Raw genomic sequence first — 24930 nt, 5'->3', positions numbered from 1 at the left:
AGAATAATATAGATTTAAATAAAAAGTATTGATATTGAGCATATAAATTTTAAAGAAAAATGTGGGAGCGATTTTCAAGAAAAACAAAAATCTTCTTGAGGCTCTTCAGGATGGCTGATTTTGTGGGAGATTTCCCACGCAAGAACGTGTAAGCCGAGGTCATTATTAAAAAGAAAAACGCTCCATAAATAGAGAAGTAAGGTTCTCATTATAGCTGGCATTTAGATGCAAAGTGCTAAGATTGTCCTTTTCTTGGGCTCAGTGTCTTTTTTACTGTAACAGGTTTTACTTGTGACTTTTTTTTTACCTGATTCACGTTTCGTTGCCACTAAATATTTTATAATGTAGATAATAATCAATATTTCTTGAGAAAAAGATTCAAACAAAAGTAATAGGTTCTACAAATTTATGTTCAAATTCAAATAATTCTTTCATTTACCCAAGAAAATTACAAAAAAGAAGCCTAAGTTGCACATTAGATGAACATTTTATTCTACCAACTCGTGATTTTGGTTACAGACTTCACTATACAAGTGTTTGATATATAGATTGTCCTGAAACAGCACTTTGAAGGAGATCTTTACTTCATCCCTTCTATCTAAGAATTTCACTCAATTAAAGTTTTAGAAAAAATGTTTCAAGTTAAAGGAAGAGATTAAATATACATAGTTATAATTGTGACTAGTGCTGGTGTAGTAGTTATGAAGCTTAGATTTATTAGAGAGTGAACTCCAGGCGGAATCCTGCAAGAGGATACTTTTTATTTGTTAGAGACACCTAATTTGGTAGCTGGGCGTTGAAAAATAAGCGATTACTTTTTTTTTATTACTTAAATTAACTACGTGAACACAAATTAACAACATTCTTTAACAATCTTTCCCCATCTGTTATTGTCCTCTCAGTGAAATTAACTTTATTGACTTACTTTTTTTAAAAAATAATTTTTAAAGAATACCCTTACATTAATATCTTTTATAGAAAAAGAGAAAAAAATTGTCAAAGTTGGGTGTTTTTCAGCGTAACGCTTTTTCGTGCATTTTTTGACAATCAACCCTTATACAACTGTCCTACCGGACATGTAATTACATGTTCCACCGGCATAATTTCCAGTTTTCTACATTTTTCTCTTTGACTTGACAAGCTAAAAAGTTGTTAAAGTATGACAAATTTCATCGTAGAGAGTTCACCAAATTGATAAAACTGATATCATAGACAGCTCATGTTACTATGAATTAATAGCATGCATTACTTCAAGGATTCTTGCTGGATTTTTACGAATGTTTCCATTTAAAAGTTTTTACATAATTTTATCAATCAGAAAACAAGTTTCTGTTCCATCTTCATTTGCATTATAGAATTGATTTTGGTTAGGTAAACCAAAGGTTCTCCGAGATCTTAGTGACAAAGGTCGGAAGTACCAAAATTACAGAAACCCAGCGAAAATGCTTTGCTTCATATTGCGAACATTGATATGATTCTCTGCTCATAGCGTCAAGGGAAAATTCCCATTATTTGAGTGAAAGGCTGTATTGGCATTGGAGGTAATGAAGCTGTCGATACCTTGCTAATCACACGCCATTACTCATGGTTCTTGAAACACAGTTCTCAATAGGCATTAAAAGTTTAATTAATAGAATTGATTACTCCCTCTGGTAAGTTGATTGCAACAAAACTAAGTTCTTCAAAAGGGTCAACTAATCCTCACAAAACTTTAAATGTAGTCTGGTCACTATCGCAGTTCTTATAATATTCAATAAAAAAAAAAAATGCACCGAATTATTACACTCTAACTGCATGAAATGAATCCCCTAATTCTGAGAATCCAATTTTTAAATGCCTTTAAGTAAGCCGTGGCCCCCGCAATATTGTTACAGACAATAACAAAGGTGACATAAACTATCATAGCATTACTCGACTTTATTTTTCGTATTAATATAAATGAGTATGTAATGTAAATGCAACAATATTTGAGTAGTAAGTCAGAATTTAAAATTTAAAAAACTTAATCCTTTATCAGAAGTATTATTAATTTGGGTGTAAGGGCAAGCACTACAAAAAATCTCTGCAATATTTAGTGCCTTAAATTTATCATTACATTCAATAACAATCTATTTTTATTTTTAATAACTCGTCATAAATTAAAAAATGCAACTCAGCTTAATTGTTTTCATTATACAACAAATTCTGTAATTGGATTAGCAATAGCAATAAAAATGATGCTCCTTTCATTTTCAGCATTTTTGTTTTTTATAATTATAGTAAGATAATTACATACACACAAATTGTATCCTTTCATTTTTGTTTTTATAAATTTGGCAGTTTTTCTATTTTCAGTAATGTAAATATTTATTATACAATGCATACACACACTTTTATACTTTTTTTCTTTATACACACATCTGGCCTTGCTTAAGATGACAATGTCCCTTCAATAAGTACCAAACTAACTTTTAAAAATTAATTACAAAATAAAGTATAAGGTAAATTATTTAATTATGGTAAATAATTATTAATTTTTTTCTATGGAAGAAAAATGTTTGCTGTTTGTGGAAGAATCTTTTTTAAAAAGTAACTGATGTTAACAATGTTTTTGATTAACACCTAATAGCCTTTGCATGCTTTTGGAATAGGACGACCAGTCATAATTTGCAACTCTACAAAATCCAACAGGTGTCTGCATGATGCATTTTTCTTTTTTACCTGTCAATTCTAAAGGGCCCAAGCTTCTACCAGACATCCCCTGTTTTATGGCCTTCATTCTCCAATGACCGACATTGAGGTGAGGTCATCTTGGACATAGTCCAGCCAAAGCAAGCGAGATCTCCGGCGAGCTCTTATTGGAGCCTTTTAGACTGTATATCCTCCACCCTCCTCTTAGCATTACCTAACCAGCAGAGGCGTCCTTTCTTTAAACATGTCACGATATCATCTTCGTTCTTTTAGCTGACAAAATTCTTCATTTTTTTAGTTCTCCACTGACCATTCACTTCTTTCTTTCAAAATAATCTAATTTAACAGAAATAGTAGAAAAAAATAATCATCAAAATAATTTATTAGTTTCTTTTTACTATTTGATTTTATAGTTTAGCAGAACCATGTCTTTAAGTTTGGTTTTGTTTGTCCCCTAAAATTATCCAGTGATAATATCATGTTGCCTATGACAAGCGAACAGTGCCCACAGGCAATGAAGAAAGCGACGAGCGCTAGTAACCCAGTAACCTCAGATGTTGGCGCGCCTAAAATAAAAACAAAAGAGCTTTTTTGGTGTATATGAACTTTATAATTAAGCAAATGAAATGCATATTATTATGGAAATAGACGCACTAAGTGTACCCAATAGTGTATCAAATACAAATCGTGACAGGTACTGACTAAAACGCATTCATCCTTCACCTGTTTTGTGCGCCATAAAAACTCTCTGTTTTTGCCAACTCATCCACCGGACGATATACATTTTGTAATCATTTATTATATGAAATGCAGTTGCGCAAACAGAAAAGTAAGAAAGATTTTTAACATATTGTTCAAAGATGTAAGAATATGTGGAGGCGGAGACACGATTGCAGGTACTCAGACCAGAGCAACGTGATTCTTGTCTATTTCTTCCATAAGACTGATTAGATTCTAGTTAAGGGAAAGAGGATGAATAAGGTAGGCGTAGATGTGAACTTACCGACGTTCTTTTTCAAAGTTGTACATAGTTATCACAACTATCATATCTTAACCGCAACTATTTAATGAGCTTTTAATTTATTCAAAAGCGTAAGTCATGAGTTGTAAGTTGGAAATGAGTAGGTAATCTTTAGTATGAGCAGTGAACTTTCAAAAAATTAAACCTTAAACAGATTGTAAAATTTGTTATAATTAAACTAAGAGTAGTAGTAAGAGTTTAAATAAGAGTAGTAAATATTAATGATCTAAAAAAGTTGTTAATTGAAATTTTTTGTGTAATGTGTAATTTACATAATATCTTAAAGGAATTGTGGCCTAAAAAATGAACCAAATGTATCTCTTTCAATTGATTTTTAAATAAATCAATAAATTAAAGGGTATTAGTTCTGTGTTGGTTAACTGGACTCTCACAAGGAATTCTCGGGAACAAGTCAAGCGAGATGCCATTAAATTTTCTCTTCCTAAAAGAGAGTTGGTTGGGCGATGATGTGTTGTGATGTTTTTAAAGACAGAACATTATCGAAGATGCCGGCATTACATTGAAAAAACACAGTGGCGCCAGTGAACGAGCGGATTGAAATCATTGAATATCTCTATTCGACTTAAATTTATAATTTCTATAACTTTGAGTTCTTTATCATTTTTCCTTAATTTAATGTTATTAATGAAAGAACTCTAGCCATCTCTAATTCTAATTAGGTTATGTTATTGTACAGCTTTAGTTTATTTAATTATTAAACCAAAAATTCGCGTATCATGATTTTAAAACCTATAATTTTACAACTGATGAATCGTTTTAAAGAGGGTAATTTTCTTTACTGCCTATCAGCACATTAGTTGTCTTTAAAGCATCCTTTTCCATTAACAAACGTCTGTTCTCAGGGGTATTGATGGTCTTGTGAATGAATATTATATAAAATGTCATACCAAAACATCTCTGAAATTGCAAGACGGTGACTTATTTCCTAAAACGGTGAAAAGAATTTTGGTCTTCTTTGGAGAAAAAAAAAGTATCATGTGAGCGTTTTATTGGACAGAGCGCTATCTTCATACACATAAGACTTGAAACGTTTAATTTGTTTGACTTCCTCTTATATTAAAGTTGTGTGGTTGATAATGATAAAAGATTGATTTATTTCAAAAGCAGTGATGTACAATCTTGGGCGTGACGCAGGTCTAGCTGTCATTACTAGATCCTTTATTGAGTCATCCGTCCTAAAATACAAAATAGTAATTAATTTTTATAATATTATTGTCTTGGGAAGTTCATGGTCACACATTTTTTGCATTGTGTCACGAATATCACAATATCTTTAACCTTTATTTTAAGCGTTTCAATGAATGCGTAATTTTGTCTCTAATAATTAGTAACGTTATTTTCACCGACATCAGCCAACGTTATATTATCTGCCCACAAATGACATACAAAGTTATGTTATTATGGCATTTGTGTCAGGCAGTTATTGTAATTGCTGTGGCGGTCTTTATATTTCAAATCTTGAAGAAGCAATCAAACAAAAGAAAATAAATGTTTCTATAATTGTGTATAACACTTTTGGGTGCAGCTACTTTTCATTTACATCTTAAATTGTATCTTATCTTAGGCTAAATCTTTGTTTATAATATTGATTCCCTATTTGAAGTTTATGGCGATTTTTTTAACCGTAAAACTATCAGCTTAGGAAGTCCTAATACCTATATAGGCGTACTTTGCTTTGTTTCACAGTCCTGCAACCTGAAGAAGTTCATTGAAATGATTGCAGTTCCTCGTGGACCTCTCAAAAATCAATAGCTAACCATTCTTGAATTCCTACCTTCGGATGACAAGTTTAGTCGAAACTTTAGTATCGGGAGTCCCTTAAGAAGTAGAATATCTAATTTTGTCCGAGATCTTAGTATCATGCTGCGTGTGTCCCAGCAAAATAACTCTTGACACTGACAGCTACAGCACTTGCAGAATACATACAAAGCTTACAAAAATAGATGACGTTCGCCGCTTCGTATCCACAAATTCTGTTGAAAATGCTGTTAGATCTGCAGTTTGGAATGGATTCTGCGGAATTCTAATTCATCATCTACACTATTCACACAAAAACATTTTACAACTTACAAGGACTCTAAATTTTATGAATTACATTTAATGGTTTTTTAATAGATTTCTTACATCGCAGAAGATTTAAGATAAGTTAATCAACTGGAATACCAGGCTTGCTTGTTTTGGACATGCTTACATTTATAAAAAAAAAAAAAAACAACATCAAAAGAAATCAATTTGTTGGACTTTATTAAGGAAGATATACTGTTATCAAGCATTCCGTAAAGTGACATTCTCCTCTTATCGCAGTAAGATTGCGAATTTATAAAAAAAATTTGAAATATATGTGAGACAAGTCCTGGATGAAAGTGAGTTAAAGGATTTTGAAAGCAATGTTTCTTATTATTGGAAAAAAAATGTTTAAATGATTAACTTGCTTAATTTAGTTTTTATTAATTTTATTATTGCCTCTTCGTAACACAAAAATATTTTAAATAAATAAAAAATTGATATCCCAATGATTAACTGTTACATGTACTCCAAAACGAGAATAATAATTATGGTCCCAATATGGACTATAGAATAAAATTAATTGTATTATAATTATCTAATACTATTTGTGCCAATAATTTATTAAATAAATTGTTCCGAAGATTGCGTCTTATTTTATTCAATAAGGATACATTCAATTAGAACAATATGTATAAAATGTTTGAACATGACAGTTTAAATAGAAATAAACATGTGCAATTGTAATTCGTCGCAGATTCTGTGCCATTATTAATAGTTTGGTTAATAATTTGTGATTATTAGAGTTAGTAATTAATTAGGAGAGTTGGAGTTGTAGTAAGAAGAATTAGTATTGTTTTGGATAACGCTTATTCCCATTTTCTATCACAAATAAATAAGTAAATAAATAATTTTCCTAGATAAATAATTTCGGTACCAAAATATGGGTTTCTTTCTAAACATTCCGTTACAAATTATTTCCCATGCTGATCCGTATGTGAACATTAATAATGAAGAATGTCCAACAACTAATTGTTCGAGACTGTGTACTGGCAGATTATGCGATTATCAGAAGTTAGGAGACTAGAAATACATCTAACGAAGTCAAGGCTTGGTTTGTGGAATACAGCTTATCTTATGTAGTCAAAGCTGCCTACAGTTCGCGATGTTCTATAGTTGCTGAATACACAAAAGTATTTTTACCGACAACTCTAAAGAAAAATAGCCGCATTTTCGCCCTAATTCGAATAATAAAAAATAACAATGAATAAATGAAGAAGACACAGTTATGTTTTGGGTCAGTTGTAGTTTGGTTATCTTTATCTTTTCTCAAGGGGGTTTCTTAAAACCAATATATAATATCTAAACACATTTGTTTTTCTTGATAAAACACGTCTTCTAATCACATCTGACAATTGGCCAAGCGTTTAGATTATCAAAATAATCTACAGTATCAATTCAATCGCAAACTTGTTTTACTGTTATATAATATATATTCAAGGAAAGAATGTTCGTGTCACATTTCGATCAGCGAGTGGTTTTTGCCATCAATGATTTATTTTGTTCGTTTGTCAATTGTTATATCTATTGGCTGATGCATTAGAGATACTTCGGGTATGTTTAATATCCTCCTGAATATCCTTTACATTTTCTTTTTATACATCAATTTAAACATTGGATGAGTCTAGCTGAAAACGATGAGGATATATCTAGGGAGATTTTGTAGGAATTAAAAGACAAAAAAGATATGTGTCTCGTGGACAATACTATCAATGGCAAATGCATTGTCAGGTCAGGCGCGCGGACCCTCATATTTCTGTCATAGTATTGGCAAACCCTTATCAGTATTTTTCAAGGAATTCCATCATTCTTCCTGCTTTTCAACAATAGGTAAAATGAAAATACAGCCCAACAACTAACAGCTAGCGTTGAAATCTCGATTTTACCAAAAATATACCCTCATCGTTTTTTCCCTGGGTCAACACTAAGTTTCATTCAATAATATAAAAGCTTTTTAAAATCTTCTTTCCAGGAACCAAGATCTACTCAAAATGTTTTACTATTCTTTAAACAAACAAAAATTATTCAAGCTTAAATTAAACCAAATTACTTCAAGTTTATATCTGATATTCAAACATATGATGATCCTAACAAATACACAATCCTAAAATTTATCTACCATCCTCTAATTAAGAGACAGCCTGTAACATCTTTGTTTTATGAAAACAAGTATTGTAGCACGTTTAGTAATAATGCAATCATATTTTGGCTACTTGTCATCATCACACTAAAGTGGGGAATGTATGCATAATAACAATCTTTTAATTAATAGTTTAAAAGTCAGTCTTATCCCCTCTCCACATCTAATTCTTAAAATCTGACAACTATATATACATTGTCAAGACACCCTAATCTTATCATATCTCAGTCTTCTTCTTCTATTGTTTCATCACCACTAATTTTGGGTATCAACCTCAGTAAAGACCATGATTAAAGTGAGTATATAAATTCTATTATTAAAACGTGTAACGTTAAGGCTCAATAATTCATAAAGAGAAAGAATGCTGTCCTTAAACTTCTAATTTTAAATAAATTTTATAGTAGTTATACCATTTTAAAAAATCATTTTTGAGGACAGTGTGACAAAGATAGTGTAAAAGCGTGCATCGTCGTCACACATTTCATCAGTTTTCTTGAAAAATGTTGCCAACAAAAGCGATTTATGTATCTTTGTCTGAGGAGATGCGAAACGATTCCTATAAAAAGACAAATTATTCACACTTGTGGTCAGACGATTTTTCTTGAACTCGGAATTTTAATAACGTATTTAATTATCATTATTATTATGTAATATTATGTAGGTTGTAATACATACTTCACAGGAAAATGGAAATGGAACTGTCAGTCAAATTGAGCCAGAACGAATAAATCAGCAGAATGGAGATACAAACTAATGTCCCCTAACAGTTTTACTTGTCCTCAATATCAATTTTCAAATTTTATTTCCATACCATTTTATTCAAGGATTACTTTAACAGCATGCACACTGACAAAACTTCTTGAAACACCCAAATAATAATTTTGTAATCAAATATTTCAAATTAAGTGAAAATAATATGTAAGATTAAAAGAAAATAGAATCTATTTCTACACAACAAAAAGTGTTGGAATTCATTTAAAAGGATTAAAGTTGTTTTCCCAATGATTTTAAGAGATTTTCTTTCGTTTTAAAGATGACTTAAACTATGAACTTCTGGTGGTTCTTTTTAAATTTTTAAATTTAGACATTCATGACGCACTACACAATATTAATTTCGGACTAAAAACGGCACGATACACAATTCTTTAATAATCTTGATCTGTATCTTGAAATTTCAGATGTAGAAAAAAAGATTGCCTTCCGATTCTATTTTTCACATTACTTCGAATTCATTCACTATTGTAGTAGAGATTAGTTGCAATTCAATAATTATTACAATATCTATTATTATTTTATTAATTACTACGTGATAATGATTTAATTAAAATACGTGACGATATTTCGCGGAGTTAAACGTGATCAACAGTTTGATATTGATAAGAACTTCACAGTAAACTAAAGAAATTATGACCAATTTCTACCCGAATATTGCAAATTTAGCAATTTTGATATTGTATAATTGTCCCATTTAAATGTATTTCTGGTCTCAATGAACTAAAATGGAATACACTTGACCTAATAAAGTGTACTTTTTAAAATTTTTATTTGTTGTGGTTTTTGTGATGATCTAGTTAGCTTTGTTGGTGCTGATCTTGGGGTTCTGTGTTGCACAGCCACCGTTTAATCATTATCTACCAGCAGCTCGAGGTTCAGGTAGTAATTCTGCTCAATATACTGCACCATCCTCCAAATTCGGTACATCAACCGGCCAATATGGTCAACCACCTTCAGGTAAGAATACAAATTTACAAAAAAATATATTTGGCATTTTCAGATTTTTATTAAATTAGTATTTTTTTCTCAATTTAGAAGTACCAAGAGGATTACAACAGGGCAGTTATGCTGAAGATGTACATTCCAGCAGAAGTGTCAACCCTTCCAGTCAAAACGGAATTCCTTCTGGACATTTCAGTTCTCTTTCCAGTAATTATGGTGCCCCTTCTTCAGATTATTCTAGATCATTTTTACGATATGGTACTCTTTCAAATAAATATGGAGTCCCAAACAGCGCACTGGGCTCATTATCCTCCAGAAATAATAAAACACCGGCTACCCAATTGAGTTACCAACCTTCATCCCACTACGATTCCCGTAGCACTTCTGAAGATCAATTTATTTCCTCTAGAGTTTCTGATTCTCAATACGGTGCTTCCTCAGTGCGCAGATTTCTGCCTTCATCACAGTACAGTGCACCTTCATCGCAGTACGGTACACCTTCATCACAGTACGGTACACCTTCATCACAGTATGGTACACCTTCATCACAGTACGGTACACCTTCATCACAGTACGGTACGCCATCATCTCCACCATCGCAGTATGGTGGACCATACTCTATGAGAACTTCTGCACCAAATTCTCAGTATGGTACTCCATCTTCTTTTAGAACAAGTCCTTCATCCCAGTTTGGCTCATCATCTGCACACAGTTCTAGCCTCTCAAAATTTAGATCTGTACCTTCCTCACCATATGGAACACTATCAGCAATTAGATCAACACACTCTTCCCAGTATGGGACGCCATCTTCATTCAGCGATTCTACATCATCATCTCATAATGGCCTTCCATCCCATTATCCAGGATCTGGCTTCAGTGGATCTTCTGTTAATGATCAGAAATCTTATACTGGAAATGTCTTTGGCCAATCGCATTCTAGAGTTGCAAACGGAGACCAGCATGCTAGAAGCTATACCCTTGCGGGTGGAAATGAAATTTCTGTAAGTACTATATTTCTTTCTTTAAATAAATTTCTCGTTTTTAAGCAAAAATAAACCAAAAATGAAATAAATAAATAAATACAAAATCAATAAACTAATACATTTTCTTTTTTGGGACAGGAGCCAGCTAAATACGATTTCAATTACGATGTAAGTGATGGTGAACAGGGAGTTGAATTTGGCCAAGAAGAATCACGAGATGGTGAAGAAACTAATGGTTCTTACCACGTTTTATTACCTGACGGCAGAAGGCAGAGAGTGCAATATACTGCAGGCCAATATGGTTATAAACCAACCATCTCTTACGAAAATACTGGAACCTTAACAACTGGAAGACAACAGTTCAGTAATGGCTTTTACAACGTTCAGCAATCAGGCTCTGAAAATCAGGAACATCTTGGCAGGAGTACAGGACAAAATTCTTACGGAGGAAGTAATGGTTACGAATCGGGTGGAGGTTATCAGAGCGGTGTGGGACAACGTAGCCGTCCTGCTGGTTCCTATTAAGTTGTTTAAATTTATTGTAAATTTGTTTATCAAAGTGATCAAGCTTTATTTTAAAAAGAATACATGTACTTAATATATATTTATATTATATTTATATTAATTCTTGCCAATGGCAGTTGTACATTTTATTAAATAAATGAAATTAAATTTTATGGAATTAATCACAGTTTTCGTTTGTTTTTTTCAATTCGGTATGATAAATAAGTTTTAAATAATTTAGCACCGATATAAAGTTTGATCATGTCTTTAAAAGTAGATTGCAAGTTCTTTCTCAATTCATATCTGGGAATCAGACAAGATACTTGTTCCAGAGTAAGTTAGAGCTCGTTTGACTTTGATTACAAAAGGTATTGCCTGCTCTAGGTACAAAAGCAGCAGCTTCAATTATCATTTTTGAACGGAATCCGAACAATCTAGTGTGTACAATCCCATAATTTCCCTCCCTCAGTATTTACATTTTAATTGATATTTTTCTTAAATTACCCCGATTTCCAATGGTACTTGCGAGGTAAAGCCTATTTAAAAGTGTCATTGCTTTCTAAGTTCAATTTTTTCTTAACTCACTGGATGATAAGATCTGGTTAATAAACAAAAATCTGGGTAGATTACATCCAGTTGATTAGATACCGCTTCAATTAGCGCCACAAATATATTTGGGTAGTATCGATGCAATTTTATTTATATAACAGAACTTGCTAGCAACTGCATATTGTGTGCAAAAATATTTTGGATAGAAATGATTGTTAACTGCACCAATAGATAGCATTTCCAGTTTAATATACTAAATATTATTTTCCAAATATAAAACTCTATTCTGGATTCGAACTCTCAGTTATCTGATTTGGCATTTAATTTTTGTATTTTATTATTATGTCTCTAATTCAATAAGGAAAAGTATCATCTGACAAAAATAAAACATAATAAAATACAAAGTAAAGAAAGTACTTCTGAAGAAAATAAAGAAATTACGATAACTACAGACAGTAACCATGGCAAAAAGCTATTGATGGGGTCTAAAATTGGTAATATTATTTAAATATAATATTTATATATGTAGAATACATAATTAATAATAATTAGAGATGTATGTTAGAAATGTATCAATAAAGAAATCCATTTAAATAACTCATCATTTTTTGCTCTGAAATTGTTTCTTTACATGCAATATCAATCTTTGCTCACAGGCAAAAATAAAATTAATAAAACTGTCCGGTAGGACATTTGTATAAGGGTTGATCGTCAAAAACTGCACGAAAAAGCGCAACGTTGAAAAACACCCAACTTTGACAATTTTTTTTCTCTTTTTCTATAAAAGATAAAATTCCCAAATTTTCATTATATATGTACGAGGGTCGTTTGAAAAGTCCGTGCAAAAATAAAAACTACTTAATTTTTTGGGGTAAACCTTTTTTATTTTTCAACATAGTCTCCTTTTAGGCTTACACACTTCGTCCTTATACACTTAGGCTTATACAAACGCTGCTCTAGTTTGTTGATCCCTTCCGAATAATAGGATTTGTCCAAGTCTGAAAAATAGCCATTCGTTTCTGCAATCACCTCCTCGTTTGAATAAAATCTTTTTCCCGCCAGCCATTTCTTCATATTGGGGAACAAATAGTAGTCCGAGGGAGCCAAGTCTGGAGAATAGGGGGGATGTGAAACGATTTGGAACCCTATTTCCATTAATTTTGCGACCACAACTGCTGAGGTGTGAGCTGGTGCGTTGTCGTGATGGAAAAGGACTTTTTTTGTGGGCCAATCGTGGGCGTTTTTCTTGCAGCTCGGTTTTCAAACGGTCCAATAACGATGAATAATATGCACCTGTAATAGTTTTACCCTTTTCCAGATAGTCGATGAGGATTATTTCTTGCGAATCCCAAAAGACAGTCGCCATAATCTTTCCGGCCGAAGGAACGGTCTTCGCCTTTTTGGCGCAGATTCCCCCTTGGTAACCCATTCTTTAGATTGTTCTTTGGTCTCAGGAGTGTAGTGATGTATCCATGTTTCATCCACAGTGACGAAACGACGCTTAAAGTCCTGCGGATTCTTCTGGAACAGCTGCAAACCGTCCTTGCAACACTTCACACGATTTCGTTTTTGGTCAAGCGTGAGCAATCGCGGCACCCATCTTGCGGATAGCTTTGTCATGTCCAAATGTTGATGCAAAATATTATGTACCCGTTCATTCGAGATGCCCACAGCACTAGCAATCTCACGCATCTTCACTCTTCTGTCATCCATCACCATATCATGGATTTTATCAATGATTTCTGGAGTAGTAACCTCAACAGGGCGTCCAGAACGTTCAGCGTCACTTGTGCCCATATGGCCACTCCGAAAATTTTGAAACCACTTATAAACTGTTCTAATCGAAGGTGCAGAGTCACCATAATGTTTATCAAGCTTCTCTTTAGTCTCCTGAGGCGTTTTGCCTTTCATAAAGTAGTGTTTAATCAACACACGAAATTCTTTTTCGTCCATTTTTTGAAAATCACTCGACTTCCTCGATTCAAACGAATGCCAAACACAAAGAAATAGACCGATCTGGCTGAAACTTGGTGTGTGTTCTTCCAAGAGATGCTACTAACTAAACATAACCTCGATACGCGCCAGTGGTGCTATCTCTCTGACTTTGCACGGACTTTTCAAACGACCCTCGTATTTAACAAGGATTGACTAACGTTTAGCCTACTGGCCCAAACTGTATTAATCCATCTCCCAACATTCAATGGCATGAAATTTTATATATCATTGATAAAACCGTACATTGTTCTGATGCGTCACTCTAGAGCAGCGAAGTGTTTTTGCTCACTCAACAGTGAAGTAGCTCAATGTCTGTAACCAAAGTACACTCCTGGAGGCCGGCAGTGATTTAAGATGGCCTCCAAAGCCAATGAACAAACTTAATTTTTTACTGGTATCAAATCAACTTGATTATTGCCAGTGAATTAAGTTTAATTTTCTCTTTAATCTGTTTGCCTTCCAAAGAATTTATATGTTATATGACGTTTCCTTTTAGCCTATTACACGTTATTTAGAATTATCTGTTAAAATTCCTCGGTTTGAGACTGATACCATTGCATTTTTTATGTTAGGCTGGGTTTAAGCCTAATCACTAATCAGTTGTCGTGTATGGAGGCGAATAATGAACGAACTTCACTATAAATTTCTCATATAGACTCCTAGACCGGGCATCACGTCCATTGCCGGATACATCCAAAATCTTAGCTTTGCGGGCCTCTCCTCTAACCGTTTGCTTAACGTGGTGCTAGCCACCACTGAATACCTTATTTTGCCACTAACGTATTCGTTATACATGATTACATCATGTCAGATTTATTTTCAATGACATCCTCTTTAATCTTTTTTCCCCCTTATTCTTTAATCCATCTATTAAGGATCCATCGAAAATCTTGGTTATTTGAGAAAAATATCAATTAAAATGTGACGGCAAGTTTGAAAACATTTTGGGATTAGCTTGGATGATAAAATTGTCTACTCTCAGAAATGAAATGGGTGTACTTCTAGTGACTCCATACCTTTCTAAAGTTTATGAAAAAAAAAAGAAAACATCCCAGTTTTTGTTACTGAGGGCTTGAATATAACGGAAAAGTGCAACAAAAACGCTGAAAACTGATTCGGATACAAATGGAAAGTTGAGATCTTTATGAATAGCTATGTTACTGACATAGAAATAAGTGATTATATTTTTAATTATTCGCATAATATTTTAACTTTGAAATTTTAAACCGTAGAGTATTCTGTACATTCTGTGTAAATTCGATCGTTTTGCTATACCGCGTAGTTCCAGTCCGAAAGTCCTAATCAGTGCAAGAAGGACCTAAATACGAACATCGTTTATTCTGCAACGTTACTTTTGAACCTGTTTCAAGTAATCTATGCATGAGTTAGAACTTCTTGCTTAGTTCAATGCGTTTATTGCGTATATGGGGTCCTAAATAAGTCTCTTGTCTAGGTAGTCCAAAATATTGCACCCGGAAAGCCGAAGGAAACGGACTGTTGAGCAAGAATTTGTTTTTAAGAGTGAAGACGATGTACTTAACTTTGTTTGTATTGATTTTCATGCGCCGTAGCTGTAAAATTCGAAGCCCACAACATAAATTCTGTCTGAAATGTTTATAACTATTTGGATCATCTGAATCTAGGAAGTTACAATTAATTCATTTTGAAGAGGACCTTGAATTGTCTACTTCTCAAAAGATGAAAGTGACAGATTGTGATTACAAATCATCCTCATTGAATCATTTTTTATTTAAACAAAATATTCAGTTAGTAATATAGGAATAATTTTTTAAAAAATACAAAAGCATTTCAATTATTTAGGTATAAAATTAAGTTTTGTCTCAGAAATATTTTTGAGTGATGAGAGATCATGTTTGATCTACAGTTTTTTAAATCACAAGGACATTAAGTAAATAAGGAAATGTGTTTCACAGTTGAAGATGTTAGTGAAATAAAACAAATGAATGACACCTAAACAGATGGTACACTAGAAAAAAAGAAGAAGATAACTAATACATGCACACATACTTACAATGTATACAATTAAATATATAATTTAAACAGTTACAGTGGATGGGAGCCCTGGGATGGCCAGAGGTGAAAGGCTATTACCGGCGGTGCACACGAAGGGGTGCAAAAGTTTTGCAACTTTACAAACTCAACTCCCACCAGAACTCCCCCCAGAATATCTGCTGTTCATCAACTGCTTCTATATAAATGTGATACGGTGGTAAATCATGGTATAGTTCTGCACCCGTTAACAAACTGATCATTCGACATGAATAAGGTAACCACTTTCTTACAGTATTACTTTTCCAAAAATAAAATTCAGTTTCTATAAGAAAAGTAATTTTTGTTTTAAAATTTAAAAAAACAAAAAAATTGATACAATAAACTAAAACCATACATCTAAATGTAAGGTAGAAACAGAAACCAACATAACTGAAACATGTACAAACTTATTTAAAGAAATCCGTACATTCAGGAGACAGTACTGACCAAATAGGTTGAAAAGTCATTTCAGAAACTTTATAAGATCCATTTTCTGTTGGAATAATGGTTTAAAAATAACTAATAATCTATGACCGGTTTCGGAGTTTTAACATATTATCAGAGGTAGATTAACCCGATAAATGTAAAGAATTCGACTTCACTTATGTTTACGTCTTACTACAACTATAAATAATAAACATACGTAAAAGAAGAAAAATTCTGTACACCAAACTGATTTATACTATTAGCATGCGCGTTGCGATGGATAAAATCTACGATTTTAATCTTTCATATTAATCCAAAAACAAAATTTATTTTATTAAAACTAGAAATTACTACGATTTATGATTGTTTTTTTTTAATTATCGTCTTCTAACGATTTTCAGATCGTACTGTTGTTACTATCTGTCGGGCTATGCTTAGGAGAACCACCAGTAAACAGTTACCTACCAGCAACCCGAGGATTAAGCGGACCTTCTACTCAGTATGGAACACCTTCTTCTAGGTTCGGTGCCCCGTCCAATCAATATGGAGCTCCCGCCGCAGGAAAAAGTACTAGTTTTCCTTCCGATTCTTACGGAGCACCAGGTTTAGGCAGAAGTTCTGGTCTCCCATCAAGCCAGTATGGTGCTCCAGGATTGGGTAGAGGTTCTAGTCTCCCATCAAGCCAGTATGGCGCTCCAGGATTGGGTAGAAGTTCTGGTCTCCCATCAAGCCAGTATGGTGCTCCAGGATTGGGTAGAGGATCTGGTCTCCCATCAAGCCAGTATGGCGCTCCAGGATTGGGTAGAGGTTCTGGTCTCCCATCAAGCCAGTATGGCGCTCCAGGATTAGGCAGAAGTTCTGGTCTTCCATCAAGCCAGTATGGTGCTCCAGGATTTGGTAGAGGTTCTGGTCTCCCATCAAGCCAATATGGTGCTCCAGGATCGGGTAGAAGTTCTGGTTTTCCATCAAGCCAGTATGGAGCTCCAGGATTCGGTAGAAGTTCTTCTCTTCCATCTAGCCAGTATGGTGCTCCAGGATTAGGCAGAACTTCTGGCGTACCTTCAAGCAGTTATGGTGCACCTTCTGGTCAATTTGATAACGCTACACCAAACGCTAGATATGGAGCTCCTAGTTCCGGTTTGTCTAATCAGTACGGTGCACCGGATTTCCATTCCTCAGCCGCTGGTGGACGTTCTTCTTTGCCTTCATCTCAATATGGAGCCCCATCTGCATCATCTTTCTCATCTCCTTCAGCTAGCTATGGAGCTCCTGGTGTTGGAGGATTTGGAAATCAAGGTTTTAGCGATGCTGTTGTAGTTAATGCGGCAACTCGAGGATCTGCAGGATATGCTGGAGGTTATTCTTCTGGAGGTTACGAAGGCAATCAGTACGCTAGGGGACTCAGTGATGATCAGTCAGTAAGTCATAATATTTATGTTTAAATTTTCGCTTTTTATAAAAAGTAAAATATTTTCTTTCAATTCTCATCCTCCAATAAATATTTTAAAAGTGATTATATTAAATTAAGTTAAAGTGAAATAAATTAATAATTTCCTTTCAAGTAGCTGAATGTCAATGATGATGATAAGGTACCTATTACGGCTGATAGCTTTTTAAGCGTTTCCTCTTGCTTGCTTTTGCTTTAGGGCTTTAATATTCTTAATTATTTCGTTATAAAATTCAAACTAAGACTGAAAATTGTAACCGCTATATTTGGTATAACTGTCCTTACCTAGGACTAACTCTACTCTTAGGTCTCTGGATATATTTTTGGATTTCTCCTCAACACCTGTTATCTGCTAGTAGATTAGGAAGGATATCCTTTAGGAAGTAGCGGATAGTGCCAGAGCTAATAATACAGTTTTTTTGTAGGTACCATATTCATACCTTTTTATTGCAGGAACCAGCTCAATACGATTTTACATATGATGTCACCGAACCAGGCTACGCAGTAGAATTTGGACATGCAGAAGTAAGAGAGGGAGAAAACGCAAAAGGAGCATATTACGTACTTTTACCTGACGGAAGAAGACAAAGAGTTGATTATACGGCTGATCTAGCCGGTTATAAGCCTACAATTTCATATGAAGACACTGGAGCTGCCGGGCGTGCAGGTGGCTACGGTGGAGCCGGAGATTACCAATCTGGAGGATATTCTGGAGGAGTAGGTGGTTATCAAGCAGGAGGTGCTTCAGGATACCAGGCAGTTGGAAATGGAGGACACTTTGCTGGTAGATCAGGAGAGCATCCTTCAGGAAATGGCGGATACCCATCTAGTGCAAGAACTAACGATTATAGTACATCATCTCAGTCAGGACCATATTAGAAATGCAGTCATTTTACATTGTACCTGTTCGTAGTGTATTTATTACCTCTGTATAAAGTAAATAAATTTCAATTATCGATATTATTTCGCGCTATTTTTATTTTTTTAATCATCCCATTAATGAATCAACATTAGATTCTGGGGACTGTTTCTATCTTCATTTTCTTAATGATAATATCTCATCGATCTGAATTCAAAAACGATATGGCTTCTTTTTCCAACAGCTTTTTTCAAAGAATACTGTATTATTCAGTCAATAAATACTGAACTTTTCAGTCAAAGAATACAATATAAGATCTAAAAAATTATTGGAATTAAGTCCACAAAATAAAATAAAAATCTCGTATCAGTATTCTTTTTATCTTTCATTTAATTGGTAATATTTCATTAATTAATCACAAGTTTGTTAGCCACCATAGCTAGCTGGCTGGCTATGACAATTTTGTAAGTCTTGTCCGTGAATAATAAAATATAATAAAAATAAATCCTCAAGATAAAAATTAAGAACGGAATAATGAAGCATGAATAAAGAAATCGAATATTTGAAAACTTCTTTTTTTTAAACAGAATTAATTGTTTATATTAATTTTATTTATTTATTTTTTCACTTTATTAGTAAATTTACAACTGCAACAAATGTTGCGTCAAGTGAATTTGATAAAAGTGGTTAAGTTCTCATGAAGGTCATGTAAGAGCAACCACCCATTGATGGAACTCTTTCTCAGTAGATATTACACTCACATCAGTAGGTCCCTAGGCCACTTCCGCTTCAAGCGACGAGGAGGATGTTCTGGAAAGTGAGGAGAGGAGAGTTGTTGTACAAGAGGATTAGAATGGAGAGCTAGGAGGCTGTGAAAGTTGCGGTAACGAGTCTTTTATTAAAACTATTTTTTTTTAATTGTCCTCAGATTGTTCTAAATGATCTGTAACGCTAGCCACTGCCTGTAGTGCCTATTAATTCTTCTGCCAGCCATCTCTGCGCTACCTTTTTTACAACTTAAGCGGCGTTACACACACTACATCAATAATTTGGTTTTCCATAATCTTCGCAAGATTTGAGTGAATTTAATTCCAAACCATTGCAGAAAGCAATATCAGCGCCGAAGTTATGACTGGTGCACTCAATAAATGAAAATAAATAAATAATAATACGGGCAGTTCTTAAGAAAACTTTTTCTTTTCTTTACCCTATAAAATTCCTGGTGTACTTTTGGATTGCAAGCTCGTTTAGAAATGCTATTGAGCTCTTAAAGGCAGGGAGAGCTCGTAAAATTCGTTTAATTTCGCAAACATGAAATTCCACAAAATTGTTTTAATAAAGATTTTAAGCGCAGAATGGCCGGAATTAATAGTTTTATTTTCTTATTTCTAGGTTTTTTATTACTTGATTATACTATCATTTCTTACCGACCGCTTCTTTAAGATAAGTTGTGGATCTGCCTCTTCCGACTACTCTCTGGCACGGGCTGGTGTACCTCAAGGAAGTATTCTCGGACCGCTTCTCTATACTGTGTACACATCTGACCTACCAACTGACTCAAACACACTGCTCTGCACTTACGCTGACGATACTGCTATTCTCTCTTCTAACTCAGACGCCACTACAGCCTCCTCTCATCTACAATATCATCTAAACAAACTAGAACCCTGGGCCAAAAAGTGGAGAGTCAAATTCAATACTCAAAAGTGCGAACAGATAACTTTTACTCTGCGTCGTAATTCTTGTCCCACTTTAAATTTTAACTCAATTCCTCTTCCTTCTGCTAATTTAGTTCGCTACCTTGGGATGTACATCGACAAAAGACTAACGTGGAATCCGTACACTAAACTGAAAAGACTAGAACTCAACCGACGAAACAAATTACTGTTACGTCTAATTGGCAGACAATCCAAACTACCACTGGAACATAAACGACTAATATACAACAGTGTACTTAAACCAATCTGGACTTACGGACTTGAGCTGTGGGGTTCAACCAAACATTCCAATTCACAAAGAATACAGTCCTTCCAATCAAAAATTCTCCGACAGATTACAAATTCTCCATTTTATGTGTCTAACTCTACTCTCCATAACGATCTCAAAATCTCGTATATAACTGACGAATCTAAATCTAAGTATAGAAAATTCTTTGACTCTCTTCCATTCTGTACAAATCCTCTTGTTCTAAATCTCGCCTCCACAACGATTCCAGATCGTCCTCCACGACGATTGAAACGCTGTTGGCCTCGTGACAATCTCCAGTAAAGTAAGAAACTCCAGCGAGAGTGTTGCCGGTGGGCAGCTTCTCTCCTCATGTTGATCCAGTCAGGAAGACTTCCTTTATCGTATTCACTTATTACGAATTCTATTCTTTGTAGATTGTGAATAGCAAATAAATTAAAAAAAATTAAAAAAGGTTTTTTATATTATGATTATTAATTTTAAATAGTTTGGACCCTTTTTCAAATTTGTATTAATTAATTTTTTAAAATGGTAACAAAGATATTAATTTACGATATTAATTAACGATATTAATTAAACAATTTTATTTATATAAGATTATTTCCATTTGATGTTGTTTTTTGCATAGACTGGGCATATGTTTTAGGTTTAAATAGTATTTGTACATGGTTTGGTTTTACTTTTAAAGTTAATGAAGATATTTATGCTGTATTTTAACACTAAAATACAAAATTCCACTTAAAAGAAAGGCTTTCGTCTTTTTGTCATTTAGAAAGAAACCTTATCTTGTAATGAATTTAATCATTAAAAGCTCGATTGAGTCTTAAAGCCTCACATTAATAACATTGCCTCAATGTTAAAAGTAGCAATGCAAGTACAATTCTTTTTTAAATACTCAAACATACATTTTTTAGGCACCATCGCCACTACTATGATGAACGCAGAATAATTTGTTGGAGAAGACTTATATTTAAAATTGAAGGAACCATTGTTAGATTCGTGAAATTTGTATAGATAAACCAATTACTAATACTTCTACCAGCTCTTTTCTATTGTAAATGATATGGATTGAGGGGATAGTTTTAGCTTTCGAATAGTTTGACTGGGATGCTCTAAGGAAGCCTAGGTAAAACAAGTTTTTGATCTAGTGTAATTTGAAGATCTGATCACAGTTCTGAAACAGAAAGTATCTCTCTTGATTTCTTTTTCAAATCACACTCAATTGATCTAGTTTTGTCTAGATTGCAAATATTATTCTTCAAATTTGAAAAATCTAAAAAATAAAAAAACATTTACTTCACATTTCTTCATGAGACAGATATATCGTTTTCATAAATGTGAAACTGCAGGCAATAAAATTGAATTGTATATTATCTCTATTCTTATTCAAATTACAATTTCAATGTTAAAAGGATTCATTCCCAAAACGAGGACAATAGTATTTTTGAGTTCGATCTATTCTTTGAGAATTCTCTTTCTTTTAATAATTTAAATAAAAGTAGTTTTATTTATTTATTTAAGGATTTTTTTTTTCGTTTCGTATAGTTCGAACCAATTAATTATTAAATTATAATTTAATTAGAAATAAAAAAAATAGTAACTCTAAGAAAGAGATCTTGACGTCAGGTTTTACAACTTCTCAAGAAGTCTAAAAAAATAATGTAAGGAAGAAATAATTCTCATGAGGCACTTTTTTAAATATTAGTAATTGTTTTAATTTTTACCAAAATTAAAATAAAAACTTCTATTTAAGGTATTTTGTACAAATTTCTTTCAACAATTATTAATTAAATTAGAGCAAATTAACAGGTACGCTCCTGCGCAAGCTGAATGGTGACCGTCAGATTTTCCAGCATCTAATTAGTAACCGCCAAATCCTCCAGAACCGCCATAGTTTCCTCTGCCGTAATAGGCACCTCTACCGCCAGCACCAGTGTCTTCATAAACAACGTTCGGCTTGTAACCATTTTCGTCAGCGGTATAGTCAACCCTTTGCTTTCTTCCATCAGGTAATAGCACATAGTATGTTCCTCTGGTGTCTTCGCCTTGTCTACTTTCGGCATGCCCAAATTCGACTCCATATTCCGGTGCTGATACATCGTAGGAGAACTGGTAGTTAGCTGGTTCCTGTTTGGCACATTAGCAACAAGTTAAAACAAAAGAATTCAAGGACGTTAATCTATTTTGGGCAATTGCATTGTACTAGTTGTTATTTTCAAATTAAAATAAGTATTAATTATTTTAAGGATGACTTACAGACTGATCATCATATTGAGAATAGCCGCCCTTATAATATCCACCCGGTGCTGAAGGACCAACTCCTAGTCCTTCGTTACTGTAACCTAGAGAAGGTACACCGTATTGTGAAGATGGCGAAGAGGAATACCTGGAAGCACCTAAAGATGATTGGAGTCCAGGTGTTCGATATTGGTTAAGTCGGCCAAAGCCTAAGCTAGATTGTGGGCTAAATGAAGCAAGCTGACGACCAGAAGAAGGTACCCCGTATGTTCTAGATAATGAGTTTTGACTATTTGAGAAGGCGTTAGACATTCTTGGTGCTCCATAGCGAGATGAAAGTGAATTAAAACTTGATGACGGGACACCATACTGTGTGGGAAGTCTTGCTTGTGCTGAAGCTGGTAAGTAAGTATTTACTGGAGGTTCTGCTATACTCTGGGCTACATAAGCCAGGAGAACCACAATCTGAAATGGGAAAAATTAAGATTAAAACTGTCTATTTTTATAAAATTGACAACAATAAGTTGAAACTTTAAGAAACAGTATTTGTTTAATCTCCCAATATTAAAAGCAAAAGTCAGCATAGACATTTTGCGGAAAATTATTAAATAGATACAATTTAATCAATTATTAATGGGATGAAGATTGTATGAATTCTTTAGAATTGATTGCCTTAATGTTGGAATCAATAAAAATCATTAAATTAAAAAAATACGATTTACCAGTCCTGATGTACTCATTGCTGAAGAAGTTAGATTAGCTAGATGACTTGAGTTTATGGCTCCCACACAGGCTAATATATACTAGTTGATTGGTAATAATTGCAAGATATTAAATAGGTGGGGAATGATGATCCCCTTACTTTTTTTCTTCTACAAATTTCCTAATTATCGTTATCTAGTGAAGATGACACATAAAACTTATTTATTTATTTTTTTAATTTCCTTTCACCGTTTAATTTATCTCAAGGTTAGCCAAATACGTTATTTTAAGTATAATTAGTCTATACCTTCGCTTATGGTCAAGTAATAGCAGTTTATAGCTTCTATTCGTTGCAAACGTGCTGATCTACTTTTTAAAAATCAAATCCTGGCAACATGCTATTAAATGACGTTATTTGAATCTTAGAGTAATAAAATTAGAAGTAAACATATAATTTACGTGATCTTCGTTAACTGTTCGTTAATACAGAAGTTTGTTTAAAAAATTATTAACAAGTTTTAATAAATTAATGCCAGTAAAGTCGCTAGAAAATAGAGTTTCTCATTTCCTCTCCTATAAAAACTAACAGAGCAGAAGGGCTCCGGCTAATCCTTCGTTAAGCTTAATAATTTTCTGGCGCTTTTTGGATTCTTGATTCTTCAAATCATATTTCAAAATTTCTTGTCCAAATAAATTGAATGTTAAGTGCTAAAACAACCATAGACCTAGAATCCACAAAAAGAATAATAGTTGTTCTACTTACTACATCTATAGATCAATAATATTTATTAGTTCACCCAACCCAATAGAATTTGGTTCAAACTCCCTAGGTTGTTATAAATAGTTTCGAAAATTCTGAAGGTGAGGTAGAAAACAAATATTTGGTTATGGCCAGCACTATGGCCTAAGAGTCTTAATACATCGATTCTAATTAATATTCAGATATTGCTTTTGAGAACAGACTATGTAAATTAATCATAATGATCCTAGTCCTATTCTAAGCCTTCTTTATCCGTGGTTTTCCGGGACGATTTAAAACACACTGGTCTTCCAAAATTATAGTGTTCATGTAGAGACCAATCAACCTATCAATTTAACTCATCTATCAATTCATTTAAGGCATTTATTTGATTGTCCATATATTTGATAGAAACTCTCTTGTTAACAGTGACTTCTAATTTATCAACTAGTTCAGAATTCAACAGCTAAAATATTGAATTATATTTTGTAATTTTTTTGAAAAGTATTAAAAAAAATTGCAATAGCAGTTTTTAAGAAATACCTCGTATTTTACGAGTTTTATAAAATTTCTTAATTTGCTGGTATACTTCCTCGATTAGAGAAAGTAAACTAAGCATCACTTGCTCGAGCCAGTCTTAGTAATAATAGATTTTAAAATTTCAGTAAAATACGTAACTTCAAAATGTACAAACCTATAGGTGTTGATACCATGTTATTACGTTTATTAATAAGTTATTACATTTTGCTTTTGATTTAATATATTTTGAGATTAATGCCGCTAATAAGTTTTTTTGAAGGAAGACACCAGCCAGCTTGTACGTGCATCTTAGGTTCTTC

At 33.4% G+C, this 24930-nt stretch overlaps 3 protein-coding genes across 3 annotated transcripts; 2 read left to right on the top strand and 1 right to left on the bottom strand.

The window, feature by feature from the left end:
• Positions 1 to 7226: 7226 nt before the first annotated feature.
• Positions 7227 to 11315, top strand: LOC141455694 (uncharacterized). The gene is made up of 4 exons (XM_074130955.1): positions 7227 to 8211; positions 9488 to 9647; positions 9726 to 10633; positions 10754 to 11315. The coding sequence occupies exons 1-4, from the start codon at positions 8203 to 8205 to the stop codon at positions 11138 to 11140; spliced, it is 1464 nt and encodes a 487-aa protein (XP_073987056.1). The 5' UTR covers positions 7227 to 8202; the 3' UTR covers positions 11141 to 11315.
• A 4479-nt stretch (positions 11316 to 15794) lies between these two features.
• LOC141455695 (uncharacterized) lies at positions 15795 to 18551 on the top strand. The gene is made up of 3 exons (XM_074130956.1): positions 15795 to 15950; positions 16543 to 17559; positions 18042 to 18551. Exons 1-3 carry the CDS (start codon positions 15942 to 15944, stop codon positions 18465 to 18467), a joined length of 1452 nt encoding a protein of 483 aa, XP_073987057.1. The 5' UTR covers positions 15795 to 15941; the 3' UTR covers positions 18468 to 18551.
• Positions 18552 to 22099: 3548 nt separating this feature from the next.
• On the bottom strand, positions 22100 to 23485 carry LOC141455543 (uncharacterized). Its single transcript, XM_074130660.1, has 3 exons — positions 23373 to 23485; positions 22669 to 23115; positions 22100 to 22539 (listed from the first exon to the last, which is right to left on the bottom strand). The coding sequence occupies exons 1-3, from the start codon at positions 23388 to 23390 to the stop codon at positions 22273 to 22275; spliced, it is 732 nt and encodes a 243-aa protein (XP_073986761.1). The 5' UTR covers positions 23391 to 23485; the 3' UTR covers positions 22100 to 22272.
• Between the last annotated feature and the right edge of the window lie 1445 nt (positions 23486 to 24930).

Source organism: Rhodnius prolixus, unplaced genomic scaffold (assembly GCF_049639745.1).
Source record: "Rhodnius prolixus isolate KJV_2025 unplaced genomic scaffold, Rpr scaffold_4, whole genome shotgun sequence".
NCBI classification, from domain to species: Eukaryota; Metazoa; Arthropoda; class Insecta; order Hemiptera; family Reduviidae; genus Rhodnius; species Rhodnius prolixus.
Note: the sequence above shows the minus strand (reverse complement) of the source record. Positions and strands in the feature narration are given on the sequence as shown.